At 39.8% G+C, this 19,026-nt stretch overlaps 3 protein-coding genes across 4 annotated transcripts in view; 1 reads left to right on the forward strand and 2 right to left on the reverse strand.

Moving 5' to 3' along the window:
* Positions 1 to 761: 761 nt before the first annotated feature.
* ehhadh (enoyl-CoA, hydratase/3-hydroxyacyl CoA dehydrogenase) lies at positions 762 to 12,246 on the reverse strand. Its single transcript, XM_058622228.1, has 7 exons — positions 11,547 to 12,246; positions 9,106 to 9,209; positions 8,235 to 8,404; positions 7,779 to 7,890; positions 7,019 to 7,123; positions 3,311 to 3,652; positions 762 to 2,758 (listed from the first exon to the last, which is right to left on the reverse strand). Exons 1-7 carry the CDS (start codon positions 11,618 to 11,620, stop codon positions 1,515 to 1,517), a joined length of 2,151 nt encoding a protein of 716 aa, XP_058478211.1. The 5' UTR covers positions 11,621 to 12,246; the 3' UTR covers positions 762 to 1,514.
* Positions 12,247 to 12,369: 123 nt separating this feature from the next.
* tmem41aa (transmembrane protein 41aa) lies at positions 12,370 to 18,377 on the forward strand. Its single transcript, XM_058622231.1, has 5 exons — positions 12,370 to 13,745; positions 14,603 to 14,753; positions 15,704 to 15,865; positions 16,617 to 16,755; positions 17,203 to 18,377. Exons 1-5 carry the CDS (start codon positions 13,579 to 13,581, stop codon positions 17,421 to 17,423), a joined length of 840 nt encoding a protein of 279 aa, XP_058478214.1. The 5' UTR covers positions 12,370 to 13,578; the 3' UTR covers positions 17,424 to 18,377.
* Positions 18,378 to 18,404: 27 nt separating this feature from the next.
* Positions 18,405 to 19,026, reverse strand: part of igf2bp2a (insulin-like growth factor 2 mRNA binding protein 2a) — a 50,060-nt gene continuing 49,438 nt past the window's right edge. For both annotated transcript variants that reach the window (XM_058622229.1, XM_058622230.1), the window contains exon 16: positions 18,405 to 19,026. This exon is cut by the window's right edge and continues 4,414 nt beyond it. The gene's annotated coding sequence lies outside the window, so the exon portion shown is untranslated.

Genomic DNA, 19,026 nt, shown 5'->3' on the forward strand with positions numbered 1-19,026 from the left:
GTTGTGAAACAACAAACAGTAGTAGACGCAGGCCATATTTAAGCAAACACTGTACTGGAGCATAATCCAGCTGTTCACGCTGCAGCTGTTCGCCGCTAGGCGGCAGCTCTAACATCTGCTCCCCGTTAAGCATCATGGAATGAAACATTGATTTGTATAAAAGGCAGCTGAAAGTCGTGCGTCTCAGCTCTCCTCTGTCTGCAGCAGCTGAGTCAGCAGAAAACAGACACCACAGGAAGAACATCCTCACCTCTCTCTCTCTCTCTCTCCTCCAGAAGTTATTGTATCATGTATTATCATTTATCATGTATACATTAACAAGCCAAGCTAAAAGTAAAATACCACAATCCAATTCTTACATTTCTTACTAAGGCATCAGCTTTAGATGTTGCACATGCAGTAAAAAAAAACTGTAATCATATTGAAAATGATCTATGATTGATAAATTAGTACAATCATCACTTTTGTATGTCTTGTGAATGTGATTTTATCTGTAGGCAGAAAATAAACAAATCCCATATCTGTATCCCTGAAATATCGGTTCAATAGGTCCCTGTGTCATACTTTTCACTCCATTGCACAACATCCAATCATAAAACGTGCGGTCAATTCTTCTCACATTGAAGTGTGAGTGCATATACAGTATGTATGTATATATATATATATATATATATATATATATATATATATATATATATATATATATATATATATATATATATATCTCAGAAGATGAGTATGAAAAGACGCAGACAAAATACTAGAATCAATATTATAATCAATTTATTGCAAGAATCAATCTCAGAACAGCATCAGCCAAAAGTATAACCCTCCCAAACACAAGATTTTGATGAAATTAGATACATGAGATGCATACATGCATGCATACATGAGCTAATACAGTTTAGAGGTATTTGGAAAATTAGTCACTCATATAATCACCCACACTACCCATAATATACTGTACCAAAAAACCATCAGCGTTTGGGCTGAACAATTAATGGCTTTCAAATAGACAAGTAGACGAACCACAAACTCAATAGACAAGTAGACGAATCACAAACTCACAATCCCGATTAATTAATTGAATAGATTTTTTTTGGTTTGGTCCTAAAATGTCAGAAAATGTTGAAAAACATTAAACGTCGTCTCTCCCGAATAAAGATGTTCTCAAATGTCTTGATTTGTCCACAAACCAAAATTATTTTGTTTTAAGGATTTTTTTTGTTATATGGAGCAAAGATAACTTGTTTTAATTATTAAAAAAACGCTCCAATGATCGATCACAATCATTGGCTATTCATTTAGTAAACAACTGTTGCGATGCTCCATCACATATTAATTCTCTTTTCAAAAAATTATATTATTTATATAACACTCAATTAAATATTATCCTCAAAATGTTCAGCCTCAATCAGCGATACATTTATGTTGGAAAAACACACTGTCGTTGTTATTAATTTGGGCTTTTCATAGTGTAAGATAATCATGATCCATGCTGTGATGTTTGAAATTTAAAGCTGGCTGTGGATTTTCTTGATGACAACCTTCCACTTGTGAACAGGTGGGCTGCCACAGGTCACCAGCTTCCTCAGGAGGCTGCAGGGCTGCATGAAGGGCACATCAGGGTGGGCACTGTGGTAATGCTCCAGCCTCTCCAAGACCTTGGCCAGGCCCACCATGCTGGCGTAAAACATGGGGCCTCCACGGTGCTTCGGCCAGCCGTAGCCAAACACATAGATCATATCTATGTCTTCAGGCCCTGCAGCTATTCCCTCCTCAAGGATGTGGAAGCCCTCGTTGATCAGGGAATAAAGGCAGCGCTCAAGCACCTCCGTGTGGTCTATGCGACGTGCCACCAGGCCATGGCGGGCCCGGTACTCTTCAAGAAAGTTGTGAACCCAAGGATCAGGTCTTGCAACTCTGCTGCCAGGTTTGTCGTACTGGTACCATCCCAGACCAGTCTTCTGACCAAACCGCCCCTGCTCACAGAGCAGATCTCCCAGTGGGCTATACCGGAGGCCTTTTCGTACTCTAGCTTCCTGCCCTGATGCCCAAACAGGCGCTGCCTCCTTTCTGATCTTCCAGTACACATCGGTCCCGGAGAGGTCAGACATCCTGAACACACCCATGGGAAACCCAAACTCCACCAGTGCTTGATCAACCAACTCAGGTGTAGCTCCCTCTTCTAACAGGTAAAAGGCTTCTTCCACGTATGGTTTCAGCATGCGGTTCCCCACAAAGCCCCAGCAGTTTCCAACAGCCACACTGACTTTGCCCATTCTCTTTCCTAGTTGCATGACAGTGGCCAAGGCTTCAGGTGAGGACTTGGATCCATACACCACCTCCAAGAGCTTCATGACATGGGCTGGGGCAAAGAAGTGCATTCCAACCACCAGCTCTGGGTTGTGGGTTAGGGAGGCCAGGTGGTCCACGTCTAGCGAGGAGGTGTTAGTGCACAGAAAAGTGCCTGGTTTACAAACAGCAGACAGCTGTTGGAAGACGTTCTCCTTCAGAGCCTTGTCTTCAAACACAGCCTCAATGACCAGGTCAACGTCTGCTACAGCTCGGATGTCATGGCTGTAAGTGATCTTAGCAAGTGTAGGGACCACGCCCCGTCTCTGAGCCGCTCGCTCCAAAATGCCTGACACCACGAGCTTTGCCTCCTTCAACTGCTTCTCCTGGGTCTCCACAGCAACCACAGACAAACCCGCCTGGGCCAAGGCCACGGTTATGCCTCTCCCCATGGTGCCAAGACCTTAGAGGACAAATGCAAAAACACAATCAACAATGCTTGACTTTAGAGTTAGAGTGTGTCTATTTTGGTGATTTTTGTAGTATGCCTCCGTTTTGGTCTTTGTGAACAGAAACAATGTCACATTACTTTTATACTGTGACCTTCATCTAAAAATGGGCTCTGTAAAGCAATACCATCAGACCTGACTGAGTGTTTGTGTGTATACAGTATAGTATCAGCACAGGGACAGGAGCGGGCAAGAAGTGTTTATCCTGTGAAACTGCTGAATGACCAGGTTTTTTTGATTTTTTTAGCAGTAGCATTCACTTATGAGACATTTTGTGGGAACTTCTTGATATTTTTAGTAATTAATGCACAAGATGCTGAGCTTCACATATCTACCTTGTCATACGTCCAAGAATTCATCCATTTAAACTCAGATGAACTCTAAATAAAGGCTTAGTTTCCATCGGCAACATGAACGATGTTACATCTAGATAGCTTGATGAGTTATTGTACTTGTGCTTATTGAGAGCTCAGACAACAAGGAATTAAAAAGCCCAAAGCTCTTACCAATGACAGCAGCTTTATGTACAGGTTTAGGCATGCTTGTGTCCCAGCGGGCTCCACTGGGCATGCTCCACCTGCTGACAGCTCTCTGAGCAAAGAAAGTGTACTGCAGGGCACGGGCCTGGCTTGACGTGAAGAGAGTGTCCAGCAGCTGTCTCTCTATCTCCATGCCCTCCGAGTAGGGCAGGGTGGCAGCTGCCCGGACTGCCAGGACACACGCTATTGGTGCTATGGCTCCATGGGCTTTTTGTCGCACCTTCTGCATCACCCCCTCAAACACAGCATCCAAATCAGGCAGGTGTGGACAGGGATAGTTGCTTATTCGACGAGAATCCAGTGATTTTCCTAAAGAAACACAAAAAGAGACGCCAGAGGATACAATTTTAAAGCAATATATATATATATATATATATATATATATATATATATATATATATTAATTTTTATTATTATTATTATTAAGTTTTATATTGGCACCACATTCAAGTCTGGGTGTAATAACTGATTTAGACACACCCCAAAACCAGAAAGACAATTTCAAAGACTGACCTAAAATGAAAAGAAAAGTAAAGCAAAAATAGTTTTCAAATACATTTTCAACTCTTGACAGCAAATGGGAAAGAAATTAAAAGTTTCTGATCTGATCTGTGAGAAATTGTTCAATTGGGACAATTGTCAAGGTTAACCTACATGAGAAGATTTCATATCACAGCCTAAAAACTTAACACACAATACTTTCTGTCGGTGGTGATTTATGCCTGCGAACAATGAGAGATAAGAGGAAGAACACTTATTTTAAATAATGCTAAAAGCATCTTAATTCTCATTCCTGTCTCCTCTGACATGATTACATGAGACGGCCGTCAGAGTCCTTCACAGCTCCACTGAATTACACTCAGCTCTAGGTCTGAGACAGAAACTGGGTCACCATGGCAAATCTTAAAGAGACAGCAGCTGCACCTGACTCAAAGTTTCCCTTTTGTCTGATAATAAACTATTCTGTTCTATAGACTATTGAGTGCATCAGTACATCAGAGATGAGGAACAGATGTGGCAGGTCACATCAGGGTCGATAAATGTATACTCTCTTTCCATAGTGAAATGTCAGCGAGATGCTGTGTGGTGTTACAATGTGAATCCAATGTACTTTAGCGGAGCATTATTGCAGCAGTTAATCTGTAAATGGTTGAGCTGTGGATTTGTTGTGCAGTGAGTAGGAAGCCTAGTCGTCCTGGCAGATGTAGTGGGCAGATGTTGCAATTGCCAGGGTAAAAAAAAAAAAAAAAAAGTTAATCTTGTCACTTGGAAGACTTGAATCTGTGCATGTGTGCAACATGTGTTTGTGTGGGTCTTTAAAACCACATGGATCATTTTTTTCCATCAATGTAACCTAGGCCTGGTTTACAGTGGATGATTCGCTCACATCGAGCTCGCCGTGTGTGTTTAGACCAGCTGCGTGTCTGCTGCATTTCACTCGTGCTGCATCTCTTCACACCACCAATATAATTAAAACTTAATCTCATAAAATGTCACATGTTTTTTGTTTATTCAGATGGGCAGAGAGAAAGACAGACAGACAGACAGACAGACAGGCAGACTGACTATCTGTACAGCTGATAAAATAGTTTTAAAAAGATAAAATGTATGTTTTAAATGTATTCAGATTCAGCCTAGACCAGAGGTGTCAAACTTAATAATAGAGGGGGCCGAAATTAAAAACTGTGTCCAACTTGAGGGCCGGATGAGGTGAAATAACAAAAGGTTCAGAACAAATGGATTTCCATCTGTGTTGCCTGATTTCCTCCACTGTATTTCAGAGAAGAACAGCACAAACAGACCTGTACCTTAGCCAATAATTTGCTGTCATTTTTACTGGATGTATAAAGCTAAATTAGAGGGAGCCAAATACAAAATTAGGGGCTGAGCCCCCTTATAACCCCCCTCTGGTTCCGGCTCTGTGTTTTCAAAGTCCACATTTAATTTGAGGTAACTTGACAAGTGTGGGATTAATCAGTACATCAGTGGAAAAAAAGCAGGAAAGACAAGACATATCATCCCGCGGGCCAACTACAATCGCATGAGGGCCTTGAGTTTGACACCTGGGGCCTAGAAACTACATTTACAGTGAGGTGTCAGTATTATGTAATCAAGCTTGTAGAATGTCAATATCATTATCAACAGGGAACCTCACGTGTCACATGTAAATAGTCGGTGAGATGCCTGAGCTCAAAGGGTGTGTCTCACATGTGCAGTGTAAAACACTCATTCGTTAACAAGGGAGCCGAAATGAAAATGCAGTTGTGAGTTGCGTTCCATGTGCGTCGTGGCCCGTGACGCAAATGCAACATGCAATGCATCCAGTGTGAACCAGCCCCTAATGTGCCAACACTACAGCACTGTGGGTTCTTGTATGGATGCGACATGACCGTACTTATTATGTGCTGGTTCAATCACCAGCTGCACTGGTAAAAATGTAAACACATATTTCTTGCCTCCATTTAGTAACCCTGCTGACCAGTTCAACAGTAGGGTATCCCTCAAAATCTTTGCAGAGATCGGTTCCATTTTCCCAAATCTCCCTTCTCTGTGTGCTGCAGGCTGACTCAGTCTAAGCCTCAGCCTTACCAACAACGCTCATGTTCTCACCCACTCAGTCATCTTGGCAGTGTTGGAAAGAGAATTTTTAAAATGCAAAAGACTAGAATTGTTAAGTGAAAGTTCTACTGGCTGTTGACATTGTGCTTCGATTTGCTAAAAGGCACAAACTAACAAGCTTCGGGATAGCTTTAATGTCTTGGAAATAGAGAATCATCTTCATTTCATTCAGCATCAAAGGCTCTTGTACAATCATAGTTCTGCTGTTCCAACGCTGAACAAAATACCGTAAGTCCTGCTCTTATGTACTCATGCAATGTGAAGATGGAAAACCACAGGGGAGGTTTGTGTACCGATTCACAATAGCAAAGACGATAAAACATTCCAAAACATCAACATATCTTCCCAAAGACATAAACTGGAAGAACAGGGGACCATGAAAGTGGAATCATTCTTCTCATCGAACTCTAGGCAACGAAGCAAATAAGCATATGTCCAAAGAATTTATAAATACCATTTACAAAACTAAAAATCTGCTTTTAAACTGGCAATTTCCCCACTAATAGCACAATACAATGTAGTTTTAGTTCATACGCATTTTATAAGATGAGCCTACTAATGTGTTCAGTCAGTATAATCACCATGTTGAAAATCTGAATGGCTTATCCTCTGCACAGACTGTGAAATCACTCCTAGTGAACTAAAAGGACCTGGCACACTTTACCAATCCATTAAGTGGATCACAGTGAGTAAATGAGTCTGATTTAAGAGCGATGGGGAAATTCTCCTAATAGCTGGGGAGGGCAAATTATTAATATTCTAGGAAAGTTTGTCCCTTTTCACCCTTGTGAATAATACAGCAAACGCAGTGAAGACATCAGAGCACATCTGACAGAGCCATGAAACATTTATGACTTCTGTGGTGTAGGATCTGCCTGCCACATTTTCTGCTCCCTCTGACTAGCACAACCTACAGTACACCTCTTGATGTCTGACTCGCCCAAAATAAATGTTCTAGGAGGAATTTGTGCTCCTTCTACTGAGTTCATTTTTAAAACAGTGAAGACTGGGTAGATTTTATACCAGCAAGTGAGCAAGAAGATTTTTCAATCTCACCTTCAACACTCTGGGCGAACTTAATGGCTACATCCACAGTGCTGCTCTGGGTAACATGATCTACCAGTCCAAGTTGCAATGCCTCCGCAGCAGTGATATGGCGCCCTGTGGAAAACATGAAATACATCAATGGTGTGTACGGGTGGCAAGTGACATTTCAAATTAGTAGATAAGCAATAATATTAGAGCATCCAGGTGGCCATAACTTATCACTACAACATCCTTATTTTGATTCTGGCCTTTATTAAATGAAGGTGAAATGACACTAAAAATATCATTAAAACTTAACATCCAGAGGTTAATTGAACACTCAATATTGCCCAATGGTTGTTCTCGGTAGTCAGTCTTGGTTTGGTGGCCCTGTGATTGACTGGCGGCCTGTCCAGGGCCGCCCTGTGTCAGCTGGGATTGGCTCCAGTGACCTGCGTTCCTCATAGGGAGGATAAAGTGGTAGACAATGAAGGACTAAAAATGGGTGATAATGAGAGACGTGAACACACACTGACATCTGCTGGTCACACAGCAGCTATACCCTTAAGGACTGCATTTACCGTCATTGACAGCTCTGCAATGTTTGTAATGGACTATCAAAGGCAAGAGCAAAATCATTTGCATTTGCACACTGTACAAACCATGCATGTTATATACAGACAAATGGGTGAAAAACAGTGCTAGAAAAACAGACCATTGTGTATGGTGGTTATTTAGTAATGCTAACATAAAAACTGCCTAACCTGAAAGGTTAACCTAACTCAGATACCTGTGGTGATAAGTTCTATGGCAGCTGGGACTCCGATGAGCCTTGGCAGACGCTGGGATCCCCCTGCAGCTGGCAGCAGACCCAGAGTCACCTCTGGAAGCCCCAGTCTGGCCTGAAAGGACACACACAAAAACAAATATGAATGATGAGTGAAATGAAGGTGTGCATAACATAACAGATAATTATATCTTCTTTTTTCATAACTGGTCAAACGATTAAACTGGACTTACCTTTTGGAAACGATAACAATTAAGAGACTAGTCATCTTGTAACTTCTTGTATAATTCTAACACTGTATGCCAGAAACTGATACAACTTGACAGAGAGAGCGAGATTAAGAGTGAACTAATAACAATTAAGAGACTAGTCATCTTGTAACTTCTTGTATAATTCTAACACTGTGTGCCAGAAACTGAAACAACTTGACAGAGAGCGCGAGATTAAGAGTGAACTAACTTTAGAATGTGCGATTCGATAATGACAGCCCAGTGCCAATTCAAGGCCTCCACCTAAAGCACTCCCCTCTATGGCTGCCACCACTGGTTTGTTTGCAGCCTCCATGGTGTGGAATATCGGTATGAGATGAGGCCCAGAAATCTTTGTCCCAAACTCTTTGATGTCAGCTCCTGTTATGCATAATTACATACAATCAGGTGCATCTTATTCCACATCCTTCTGCATATTGACACAATGTTCCCATTTAAAAAACTTAAACACGATACTGTATGACTATATAATTTTTTTTTTACTATGTAAACTGTGAGATAATATTAAGCATTTGAAGATGTCACTTGTAGCCACATAGCAGACATCAATATATCTGCGAAACGATAAATGAGGAAACTAATCAACTGAATAATCTATAACCAAGTAAGCGTAAGATGCAAAAATAAGGTTGATTCCCTATTTTATTTAATACGGTTTGGTATATATTAATTGAAATGATACAGAAAAAAACATAATGACAATAATATAGTTGATATATCATAATATGTAATTTATTTTACTGTTAGTGAGGGCTTTTTATAAAATGTATATTTATAAATCCTCAGAGCATGTCCCCCTGTTGAGGACCAGAAGAAATTCTATTGTACATTGCGAAAATCGGTGAGGGGAAAACATCAAAATACTATACCTAATAATTAACCTTTTGTTGAATCAAAATACAACAAAGGGTTATTTCTGGTTACCAAGAAAAATAACCTTTTATTGGTAACCAGACTGTTTTAGAGTGGAAAAAATATTTTTTTTATCTAATTGCTAAGGAATTACAGTAAACAGTTATAGAGTTGTAAAAGCATGTGAAACAGAAAAAATACATCCATACCCCCACAGAATATTTCATTTTGGCCACATACAACCACCGACTTCACCTCAGGGTCATTGAGGGCTTTGTTCATCATGTCAACGATGCCCTGCCTCGTTGCTGCACTGTTTACAAAAGAGGGTTAAAAATTAAAAAGGGTTGACAATCTCAAGGTTTACATTCAATAATTATAAAAGGTCTTTATAGAAATACTGACTTAAGGAATTAAGGAATAGAACTTGATATATCTCCTGATATATGATGACCTTGATATAGTACAACATAAATCAGGCCAATTTGGGGTGATTCATTGATTATTAATTGATTACTAAATTACTCGTCAACTATTTTGATAATCAATGTCAAGGTCAAATTTATTTATAAAGCACATTTACAACAACCATCACTGCCCAAAGTGCAACTCTTCCTCAACCTCCTCAGGCCTCAGGTACAGCACGCTGAGGACACCCTACAGTTTGCCTATCGGGCAGAGGTCAGTGTAGATGATGCCATTCTCTACCTCCTACACCGAGCCCACTCGCATCTGGACAAGGGAAGTGGCACAGTCAGGATCCTCTTTTTGGACTTTTCGAGTGCCTTCAACACCATCCAGCCCCTTGTACTAAAAGAAAAACTCACCAGAATGTGAGTGGACCCCTGCCTGGTTGCTTGGATTTCCAGCTACCTCACAGACAGACCACAGTATGTCAGGCTGAAGGACATCACGTCTGACACGGTGGTCAGCAACATCGGAGCTCCTCAGGGGACTGTGCTGTCTCCCATCCTCTTCACTCTGTACACTGCAGACTTCTGCTACAACTCTGAAACGTGTCACGTGTCAGAAGTTCGCAGACGACACGGCCATCATGGGGTGTATCAGAGACAATGAAGAGGAAGAGGAATATAGGAGCCTGGTGAGGAACTTTGTTGTCTGGTGCCACATCAATAACCTGCAGCTCAACACCTCTAAGACCAAGGAACTGGTCATCGACTTCAGGAGGGACAGACCCAGTTCGAGACCAGTTCTAATAGGAGCAGAGGAGGTGGAGGTCGTTCAGACCTACAAATATCTTGGGCTGTGGCTGGACAACAAGCTGGACTGGACAAGCAACACAAGGCATCTGTACAAGAAGGCCCAGAGCAGGTTGTACTTCCTGAGGAGGCTACGATCCTTTAACATCTGCAAAAAGCTCCTGTGGATGTTCTACCAGTCTGTGGTTGCCAGTGTTCTCTCCTACGCCGTGGTGTGCTGGGGCGGGAGCACAACTAAGGCAGACTTCCACAGACTGGAAAAACTCATCAGGCGGGCCGGCTTGGTGGTAGGAATGAGGCTGGACCCTCTGGTGACAGTGGCAGAGAGAAAAACTGTGGACAAACTGCTGAGCATCCTGGACAATGCCAGCCACCCTCTGCACACTGTCATCAGCAGCCAGAGGAGCCACAGAAGCCTCAGCAACAGGCTGCTCCTCCCAAAGTACAGGACCAACAGGCTGGGGGACTCATTTGTCCCCCGGGCCATCAAACTGTACAACTCCTCACTGGGGGGGAGGGGCAAACAAAAAAGAAAAAACCGGTACGAACTAAACAAACAACAACCACAACATTAACATAATGTGCAATAAAACCATAGACATGTGCAATAAAACCCTGGGCATTACGGGGTAACTCTAGGTGTGTGTGTACCTATGTGTGTATATGTATGTATATATATATATATATATGTATATATGTGTGTATATGTATGTATGTATGTGTATATATGTATATATATATGTGTATGTGTATGTATGCATATATATGTATATGTGTATGTATATGTATGTGTGCGTATGTATGCATGTATCTGTGTATGTATGTATGTATATATATATATATATATACATACATACATGTGTTGTGTGTATGTAGGTATACATACATATATATATATAGCATGGGTCACTTTCATTTTTATTTTTATTCTTATCTTATTTTATTCTATTCTATTCTCTATTTTTAACAGTGCTGTGTGTGGATGCTGGAGCTGTTAATTTCCCCGAGGGAACCTCCCAAAGGGATTAATAAAGTCGTCTGTCTGTCATTTTGGTTTGTGGACAAAACGAGACATTCGAGAACATCCATCATTTCCTCATTATAAAATAATTGTTAGTTGCAGCCCTAGTCAATTTTGTATAATGTCACCTACAGCCTGTACTACTAAACAACGTCAACAAATGCTTGTGTTATAGCTTGACTTATCTGTACTACAAAGCGTGTTATCAACAAGCTCAATCATCGCAGGATTTACAAATGTCAATGTGGAAGAAGCAAAATCGTTAACGGTGACAGACCTAAAGAAGGACTGATTTATTTTATATTTATATTTTATATGACATCGCACGACAACCAAAGAAAGAATGTTTAAGTTAAGGTCTATGGGACACTAAGAAGTAACACAAACACTTTTTTTAAATTCAGCTCACCTGAGCGCGTTGACAGGAGGGTTTTGGAGAGTAATTAAACCAACGGAGCCCGATACAAGAGTAAATTGAGCCATTGTGTCGATGAAACACTGCAAGTCGACGCACTCTTTCCAGCTGTCTTCACAGTGAACTTTGAATCTTGACTAGTATGACAGACTAGAGTCAACCAGCGTATCACAACTATCCCGCGAGACTGCCGCCTGGTGGCTTTTGTATTACGTGGGTAAAGTAACAAAGGGCAAACAGCACGGAATTACGCACGCGAATTGCGACTATTGAAGTTTTGAGGACTTTTGCCCTCATTACGCCGCCCTCCACACAATAAACAAACATTTATTTTCGTCTTTTTCTTAGCTTAGCTTCCACTTTCCAATAATACAATTTGAGCATTACCGCCCCCACCTGGCCTGGCGCCGAACACACAAACCTCAACTGAAGAAACGTGTACATGTTAAAAACAAACACACATTTCTCATTTTGAACGTTTTTTCTCAGTGGGATATTATTTGTGGATTTATCTTCGATATTACTATGGTGATGGTTCTGTAAAAGGCTATTTTAATCCTTGAAGAACGTTCTACATACATAGGTTCAAGGTTCAAGGTTCAAGGTTTTTATTTGCCATTTGTACTTAAACAGATAGTCCAGGCACATTGGAAATCTTGTGCGGGTTCTACGAGTCAGTTGTAGGAGACAGAAACACAAAGTATAAAAGTAGACCTCAAATTAAAATCGATACAGAGTAGTACAGAGTATATATGTGTGTGTATATATATATATATATACATATATATACATACATATATACATGTATATATATATATATACACACACACATACACATACATATACATATATATACATATACATATATATACATGCACATACACATATATGCACATATATATTGATGGATTGCAGTATTGCACTGGGATGTATTGCACATTTATCAGGGATATTGCACAGAATATTGCACATGGTTAAGGTGAGTTAGTGTCTGGTTATAAAATTTACAAATTTATGTAATTATACATAAATGTAAGCTTAGAAGGGCTAGGCCAAAATTCTATGTTCTACAAAAACAACACAAACAAGACTTGAATGTGAGTTCAAGTCATTAGAGTACGAGTTGATACAGAAAAAAAAGAATAATACAGAAACGTTTTTAAAGCTTACAGTATAGTGTGTGTTTTATTGGGAAAATCCAGAATTGTAAAAATGCATTGTTTGATAAAACCTGAAAGGAGGGGAACAATACATTTTTCCAGAGAAGCGTAAAACTGTAATGAATATGAACATAAACTTTAACTTGCCAATTTACTCCATAAGTATAGTGTGAGGACAAGACCAGAATAAATGTACTAGTGTTTCTTTATGTTCCCCTATCATTCTATCTTCAGAGTTTGTTGGATAAAACCTCTGAAGCTTTTTAAAGGCAAGGCAGGTTCATTTGTATAGCACTATTCATACACAGGACAACCCAGAGTGCTTTTTAGAAAGGCATAGAAACACATTAAGAAAATCACAGATACATTAAAATTATACGAGATAAAAATGTGATTTGCCCATAAAAGTGCATGTAAAAGACAGGAATGAACTGATAACTAATTATTTGAGAATTTAATAAAAAGATGCAGTGAATAATAGAGTGTTAAGGCCTGACTTAAAGCAGACCTCAGTGTGTTCCACAGGTGAGGAGCTAAATGCTGCTTCACTTTGTTTGTAAAAGAAACCTCTCTAACTTTGTTAGTGACACATAACTTAATATGTGGTAGAAACCAAACTTTTCCCCAAATGTCTCCAGTATATGAAGACCACTATGACAAAGAAGAAGGTGTACAGTTAACGTCTTGTTGAAAAAGAGGACGAATTTCCATAACTAGCTCTAGCTATTCATCTAGCTATACGTCTACGGGATGTGACGTCACCGCGCCCTTTGATCTTGTCGGATGGTGTTGTTTACTTCCGTCTCTTCTGCTGACAGACAGTAGTTCATGAAGCCGACAGTTCTCTGGCTCATGTTACCGCAAACATGCGCTCACTCCTCGGACTTATCACCGTTGTTCTTGCAGCCAGTCTGTATCTGTATACACTGTCCCTGTACCTGCCCGCTGGACCCCGGCGGTCTCATCCTCCCTCTTCCGACAGAGAGCATGTGGACACGGCGGAGTCCCCAGATAGCACCGAGGGAGCCAGCAGGTAACCGGCGATAGACATATTTATATATAGTGGCAGAATAAAGGGTAGCATTCATTTACCAATGCAATGTTGCAGTGTTGCAAGCTAATGTTAGCATGTGCCCATTTACCCTATTAGGAATGCATGATAATTAACCTTTTGCTGATATCAGATATGCCGATATACCAGAGTGCTTGGGCCGATAATGATACCGATATACGTTTTTTTTTCCAGTGCCCAAGTTCACAGGTCATTCAGTCTTTTCTGTTGTGAAGTTAACATAACATTTTGTCCACTCATGTCACCACAGATGTAGATATAGATTTTCTTCATTGAGCTAAATAAATAAACGTAAAATAAATAATAGTTGTAGAGGGTGCCAGAATAGAAGTCAAGCCAATTTAGTCTACCGTTGCAGTTATATCAACATATCCTGGTGTGTTTGCCAATAACTGATACTGATATCATGCCGATAATATTGTACGTCCCTACTCATTTCCATGCATGTATTTCTGTTATTCATATACTAAATTCCAACAAGAGTCCACAGGGTTTTTTGTTGTCAACTGTTAAGTACTGTCATGAATATGTCACAGTAGGAATGGATGTCATTATTGAACAATGAGTTGATATTTCCTTTCATTTTTTTTTAAAAACTCCATGGAGACTAAGTATTTTTTTAAATGAACACCTCATACTGTAATTCAGAAATTACATTTGGAACATTGAATATAATTAAACTTTTAATTTGTTTTCAAATTTTACACAGTAAAATGTATTTATTTTTATTTAAGCAACAGTTGTCCCTAATTTTTCAGCCCCTTCTTTATATGTAAAAATGGATGATGATACTAACTTCAGGGTTCATGTTCCCGCAGGTTGAAGTTCCCCTCAGACTTGGAGGAGCTGAGGGAACTCGCTGAGCTCCTGCAGTTTTATAAGGCAGAGCACACTGGATATGTCCTGCTCCTCTTTTGTAGTGCTTATCTGTACAAGCAGTCTTTTGCCATTCCTGGATCCTCATTCCTGGTAAGGTTAGACAGACAGACAGACAGACGACTTTATTTATCCCCTTGGGAGGTTCCCTCGGGGAACTTAACAGCTCCAACATCCACACACAGCACTGTTAAAATTAGAGTCACACTTTACAGGATACCAGAAAGAGAAACACCCCAGGTATCACACACCATACAATATAGAATGAAATATAGAATAAAATAAAATAAGATAAGAATGAACTATGCTATATATGTATATGTATATATATATATATATATACATACACACATACACCTATATATATACACATATACATATATGTATGTGTGTATATATATATATATATATATATATATATATATGTGTGTACGTATATATAGCAAACTGTAGTGTTTGCTGAGCATTTTCCTTTACATGTTATTATACTAAAGAAATATTTGTGGTTCAGGAAAGCAAACTTTACTTGAAACGGCTTAAAAATGACGTACTCTGCCAACACAGCTGTCGGGAGCAGCTTGGGCTTAAGTTACCGTCTGAGCCACCGCCAACCCGTTTGACATACTCTTATTATTGGTTGTATTTAAGATAGAAGTTTTCTATCAATCACTACTATGATTCTTATAAAGTTGTGGTCTTGACTGGTCTTGCTTTAAAATCCCAAGTCCTCTGTGTCCGAGACCAGAGCTAAGCCTTCAAAAATGTTCTTGAGCCCAAAATCACTTTTGAGTACAACAACACTAGCATACTGGATTGGTCCAGCATCCAATTTGCCTGTGTGGCAGCCATAATAGAGACTTGACCGTTCATGGTAGTTTCTGCATAAATGAGAATGCAGCACAGAAATACTTTCAAAACCACAGACTATGCGAGAGATAAACATGCTTCTCACCTAGTGTCACTTACTACTATTAGATCACAGTGTGTCAGGACCTATATGATGTGTAGTAACTGTTTTTTTGTCTCTCCTTGTCCTTGTGCAGAATATTCTAGCAGGAGCTATATTTGGACCTTATGAAGGACTGGTGCTAGCCTGTGTGCTAACTACTGTGGGCGCCACCATGTGCTACCTCCTGTCACAGGCCTTTGGGAAACAGTACATTGTGAACTTCTTCCCTGATAAAGTTTCCACGCTGCAGAAGAAGGTACATCCGTGACTCTATGTAAACAACTGATGGAAACTCAATTTGAAACTAAGTCTGGAAACCAAACCATTCAAAGAGCTGATGTTTATTCAATCTTGCCGTTGGGTCTGAATCAACCTGAAACAGGCCCCTTTTTTACCAAATTGGTTGTAGTTTTATCTAAATTCATATAAAGATAATTTGGTCTGCAAACATTGATAACACCCACATAAACATGGGTGTTATAAAAAATGAATTACATACCCATTCGCAAATGCAAATTGATCTGGTATAGATTTAAATTTGGTAATATAATGACTTTTCTTCTCAGAGAGAGGGAAAAAAACTAATTCTACAGGTAATGTTTATTGATTTTGTTGTTTTTTTCAGTTCTCCTCAAGCCGGACTTACACTCCTTCACACTGAATCAAATCCATCCATTATCAAAACAAATGATCTTTGCATTTGCATCTTTGCAGGAAATTGTCACTCATATGGATACAGATAAACAAGCTGACAGTAACAATCAGAAATAATACAATGTAAACCAGTAACCTGAAGAGAAGGGTGGAGGAGTGTTTTATTGTCTAGTGACGATTATGAAAATGTGTTGACGGCGTATTAACCAGGCAAAAGTGTCACAGTGAAAACCCACCATTTTTATGCATTTAGATTTTTGTCAATTATGGGTTTAACACATCACAGGTTTTTATCACCTCCCCAAGGATGTGCCATGTACCAATGAATATGATTTATCCAATGTCTTTTTCAGGTTGAAGAGAATAAGGACTGCCTGTTCTTCTTTCTGCTCTTCCTGAGAGTCTTTCCCATGACGCCTAACTGGTTTCTGAACATTTCTGCCCCAATTGTAAACATCCCCATCACCTACTTCTTCTGCTCAGTCTTCATTGGTAAGCACATGACGTATAGTATAGTATAATACATCACACGGCAAAATAAATATATTGCTTAAAATTGTTGTGCCCAACTTTTAAACATAGACAACGCCTGCTACATTCAAACCACCGTAAAGTAACTTCACACAATGCTGGTTAAGCCTATCAGCTCCACATTATAGAAGAGATCTGCAGTTGTTGCCCTGTCGCTGTATACATGCGAACACTTACTCAGTCAGATGGCAATGGCATGTGCTGACGAAACACGGGCAATAAGAGCTGCATACAGTACATGAAGCTGTACACAAATGTTATTATCTGCTTGAGAATTTTACAATTGGGCATATCTTTAATTTCTTGTCATTTGAATAAATGTTTGGAACAGATCAATTCAAACAGAAATACCAAATTGCTTCTCTCAGTGCCGCCTCACTGCAGTCTGCTTTTGATCTCCTTCCACAGGTCTTCTGCCGTACAACTTCATCGGTGTCCAGACGGGCGTCATGCTGTCTGAGGTGCCTTCGCTGGACGACTTGTTCTCCTGGCAGCGGCTGCTGCAGCTGCTGGCCATCGCCTGCGTGGCTCTGCTACCCGGCGCCCTCATCCGCCGCTACAGTCGGAGACATCTCAAGCTGGATGTGCCGTCACAGAACGGAGTCATTACAGAGAAAAAGGTCCAGTGATTCGTTCTGGTTTTCGTCCCCCTGCACTTTGCCCTCAAAAGTGAACTTTTACCATTTTATCTCGATTGGTTTATTTCCTAGGAGACACCTGGACATGGGAAATGGATTGTAGCTATTAAAACAATGAGCAGATTGGGATTTGCATAGTGGGATTTAAAGCTGTGTTATCAACTAGTGGTGTCTCAAATCTACAGTACAACTTCTGTAGACACAACATACACAGTATATGTGCAATAATGTTTAGTAATCATGTGGAGAAATTTGAAGGATATTATGCTTTGAAACTGTCACTGTAGTTTAGACTATGTGTAAGACCAGCTTGTGTCCAAAGTGCCTGTCGTGCAGTTATAGATTCAAACTTCTACCTCCAGCAAAGACACATGGAATAAACTGTATAAAAAGTTAAAATGTAAAACCCATGTTTTTAGTGGTTAGGTGGATTGTTTTGTTGGGTTTATGTAAAATGTTTTTATTCAAAACTGAAATACTGATGGTATTGCAGCAAATCGAATATGAAGTGAAGAAAATGAGGCATTTTTTAGAACACTTTTTCATCCCTGCACTACGTTTTGTAATCTAGGGACCCTCGTATCGGGCCTCAAACAGATACATCACACAAGTAATTTTAAGGGGGGAAAAAAATGTAATTATATATATATTTATATATTTTTGTAATTTGATGTGTCTACAGCCATATTTATCTTTTTAAGTGATCGTACAGTCAGTTCACGCATCGTGAGGCTTTAAAATCCTTCTTTTACTGCCTCTTTGTGTCCATGTGTCTTTTCACTCCTGCTACATCAAGTGTTATTTTAAATCTGGTGGTACAAGGTGTAAAATGGTGTGTCTTTATTTTTGTTTTCATCTCTCTTCAATATGATTCACAGTAGCTGTGACATTTATGATATTTGCATCACAAATGATGTGCCACTGTTATTTCAGGGGTGGAAAAACTGAAATAATAAAACGGGGAAAAGAAAACTCTTTCAAATTGTCTTTATTGCTCAGATCCAGGTTTGCTCAGCAATACAGTTCACTCACAACTCAAAACAACAGTATGGCTGTTACTAGAGAGGCATGGATCCACGAGATGTATTAAATAAGGATCATACGTCTGTCCAGCGCACAGTCACCAATTACCTTGAGGTGTTTGGGGCCTTTGGCCCGTGGGAAATGTAGGACTTGAGGGTTTTGACATACTGAGGAAACAAAAACAATCTCCCAAATGGTGAAATGCAGTTAAGAATCAGATCTAGTCTAGTTTCTGAAGTGTAAAAAGCAATGCTTTTGTGTTTTCTCTGTCTCATTTCTCAACAAGAAGAAGGGACAAAACACACTGCTCTGGTTCTGCACACATCTGACCAGACTTGTACTTCTCTCCTCAGATAGTAGTAGTTTTTTGGATGGTTGTTAAATGCCCTCTGCTGTTCACTCCCAAAGGCAGAACATGTTAAGTCAACTTTTTTTTTTTTAAGACCTGGATATTCGCTTGTCAAACAGTCGTATTCTACTTGAAATTATTTTCTATTTTTATTTTTTTTAATTTTTTTTTTTGCCATTCTGATTCCAGAATATGTTAAAAACCAAGAGCTAGGAAAATCTT

Source organism: Solea solea, chromosome 2, assembly GCF_958295425.1.
Source record: "Solea solea chromosome 2, fSolSol10.1, whole genome shotgun sequence".
In the NCBI taxonomy this organism is placed as follows: Eukaryota; Metazoa; Chordata; class Actinopteri; order Pleuronectiformes; family Soleidae; genus Solea; species Solea solea.

What these genes read in the sequence shown, in the direction of transcription:
- ehhadh (XM_058622228.1), bottom strand. Translation starts at nt 11,620, where the DNA reads ATGGCTCAATTTACTCTTGTATCGGGCTCCGTTGGTTTAATTACTCTC. An exon ending in CCTCCTGTCAACGCGCTCAG is followed by an intron (nt 9,210 to 11,546) that starts GTGAGCTGAATT and finishes TTTTGTAAACAG; the next exon opens with TGCAGCAACGAGGCAGGGCA. An exon ending in ACATAAAGCTGCTGTCATTG is followed by an intron (nt 2,759 to 3,310) that starts GTAAGAGCTTTG and finishes TTGTCCTCTAAG; the next exon opens with GTCTTGGCACCATGGGGAGA.
- tmem41aa (XM_058622231.1), top strand. Translation starts at nt 13,579, where the DNA reads ATGCGCTCACTCCTCGGACTTATCACCGTTGTTCTTGCAGCCAGTCTG. An exon ending in TTTCCACGCTGCAGAAGAAG is followed by an intron (nt 15,866 to 16,616) that starts GTACATCCGTGA and finishes TGTCTTTTTCAG; the next exon opens with GTTGAAGAGAATAAGGACTG. An exon ending in CTTCTGCTCAGTCTTCATTG is followed by an intron (nt 16,756 to 17,202) that starts GTAAGCACATGA and finishes CTCCTTCCACAG; the next exon opens with GTCTTCTGCCGTACAACTTC.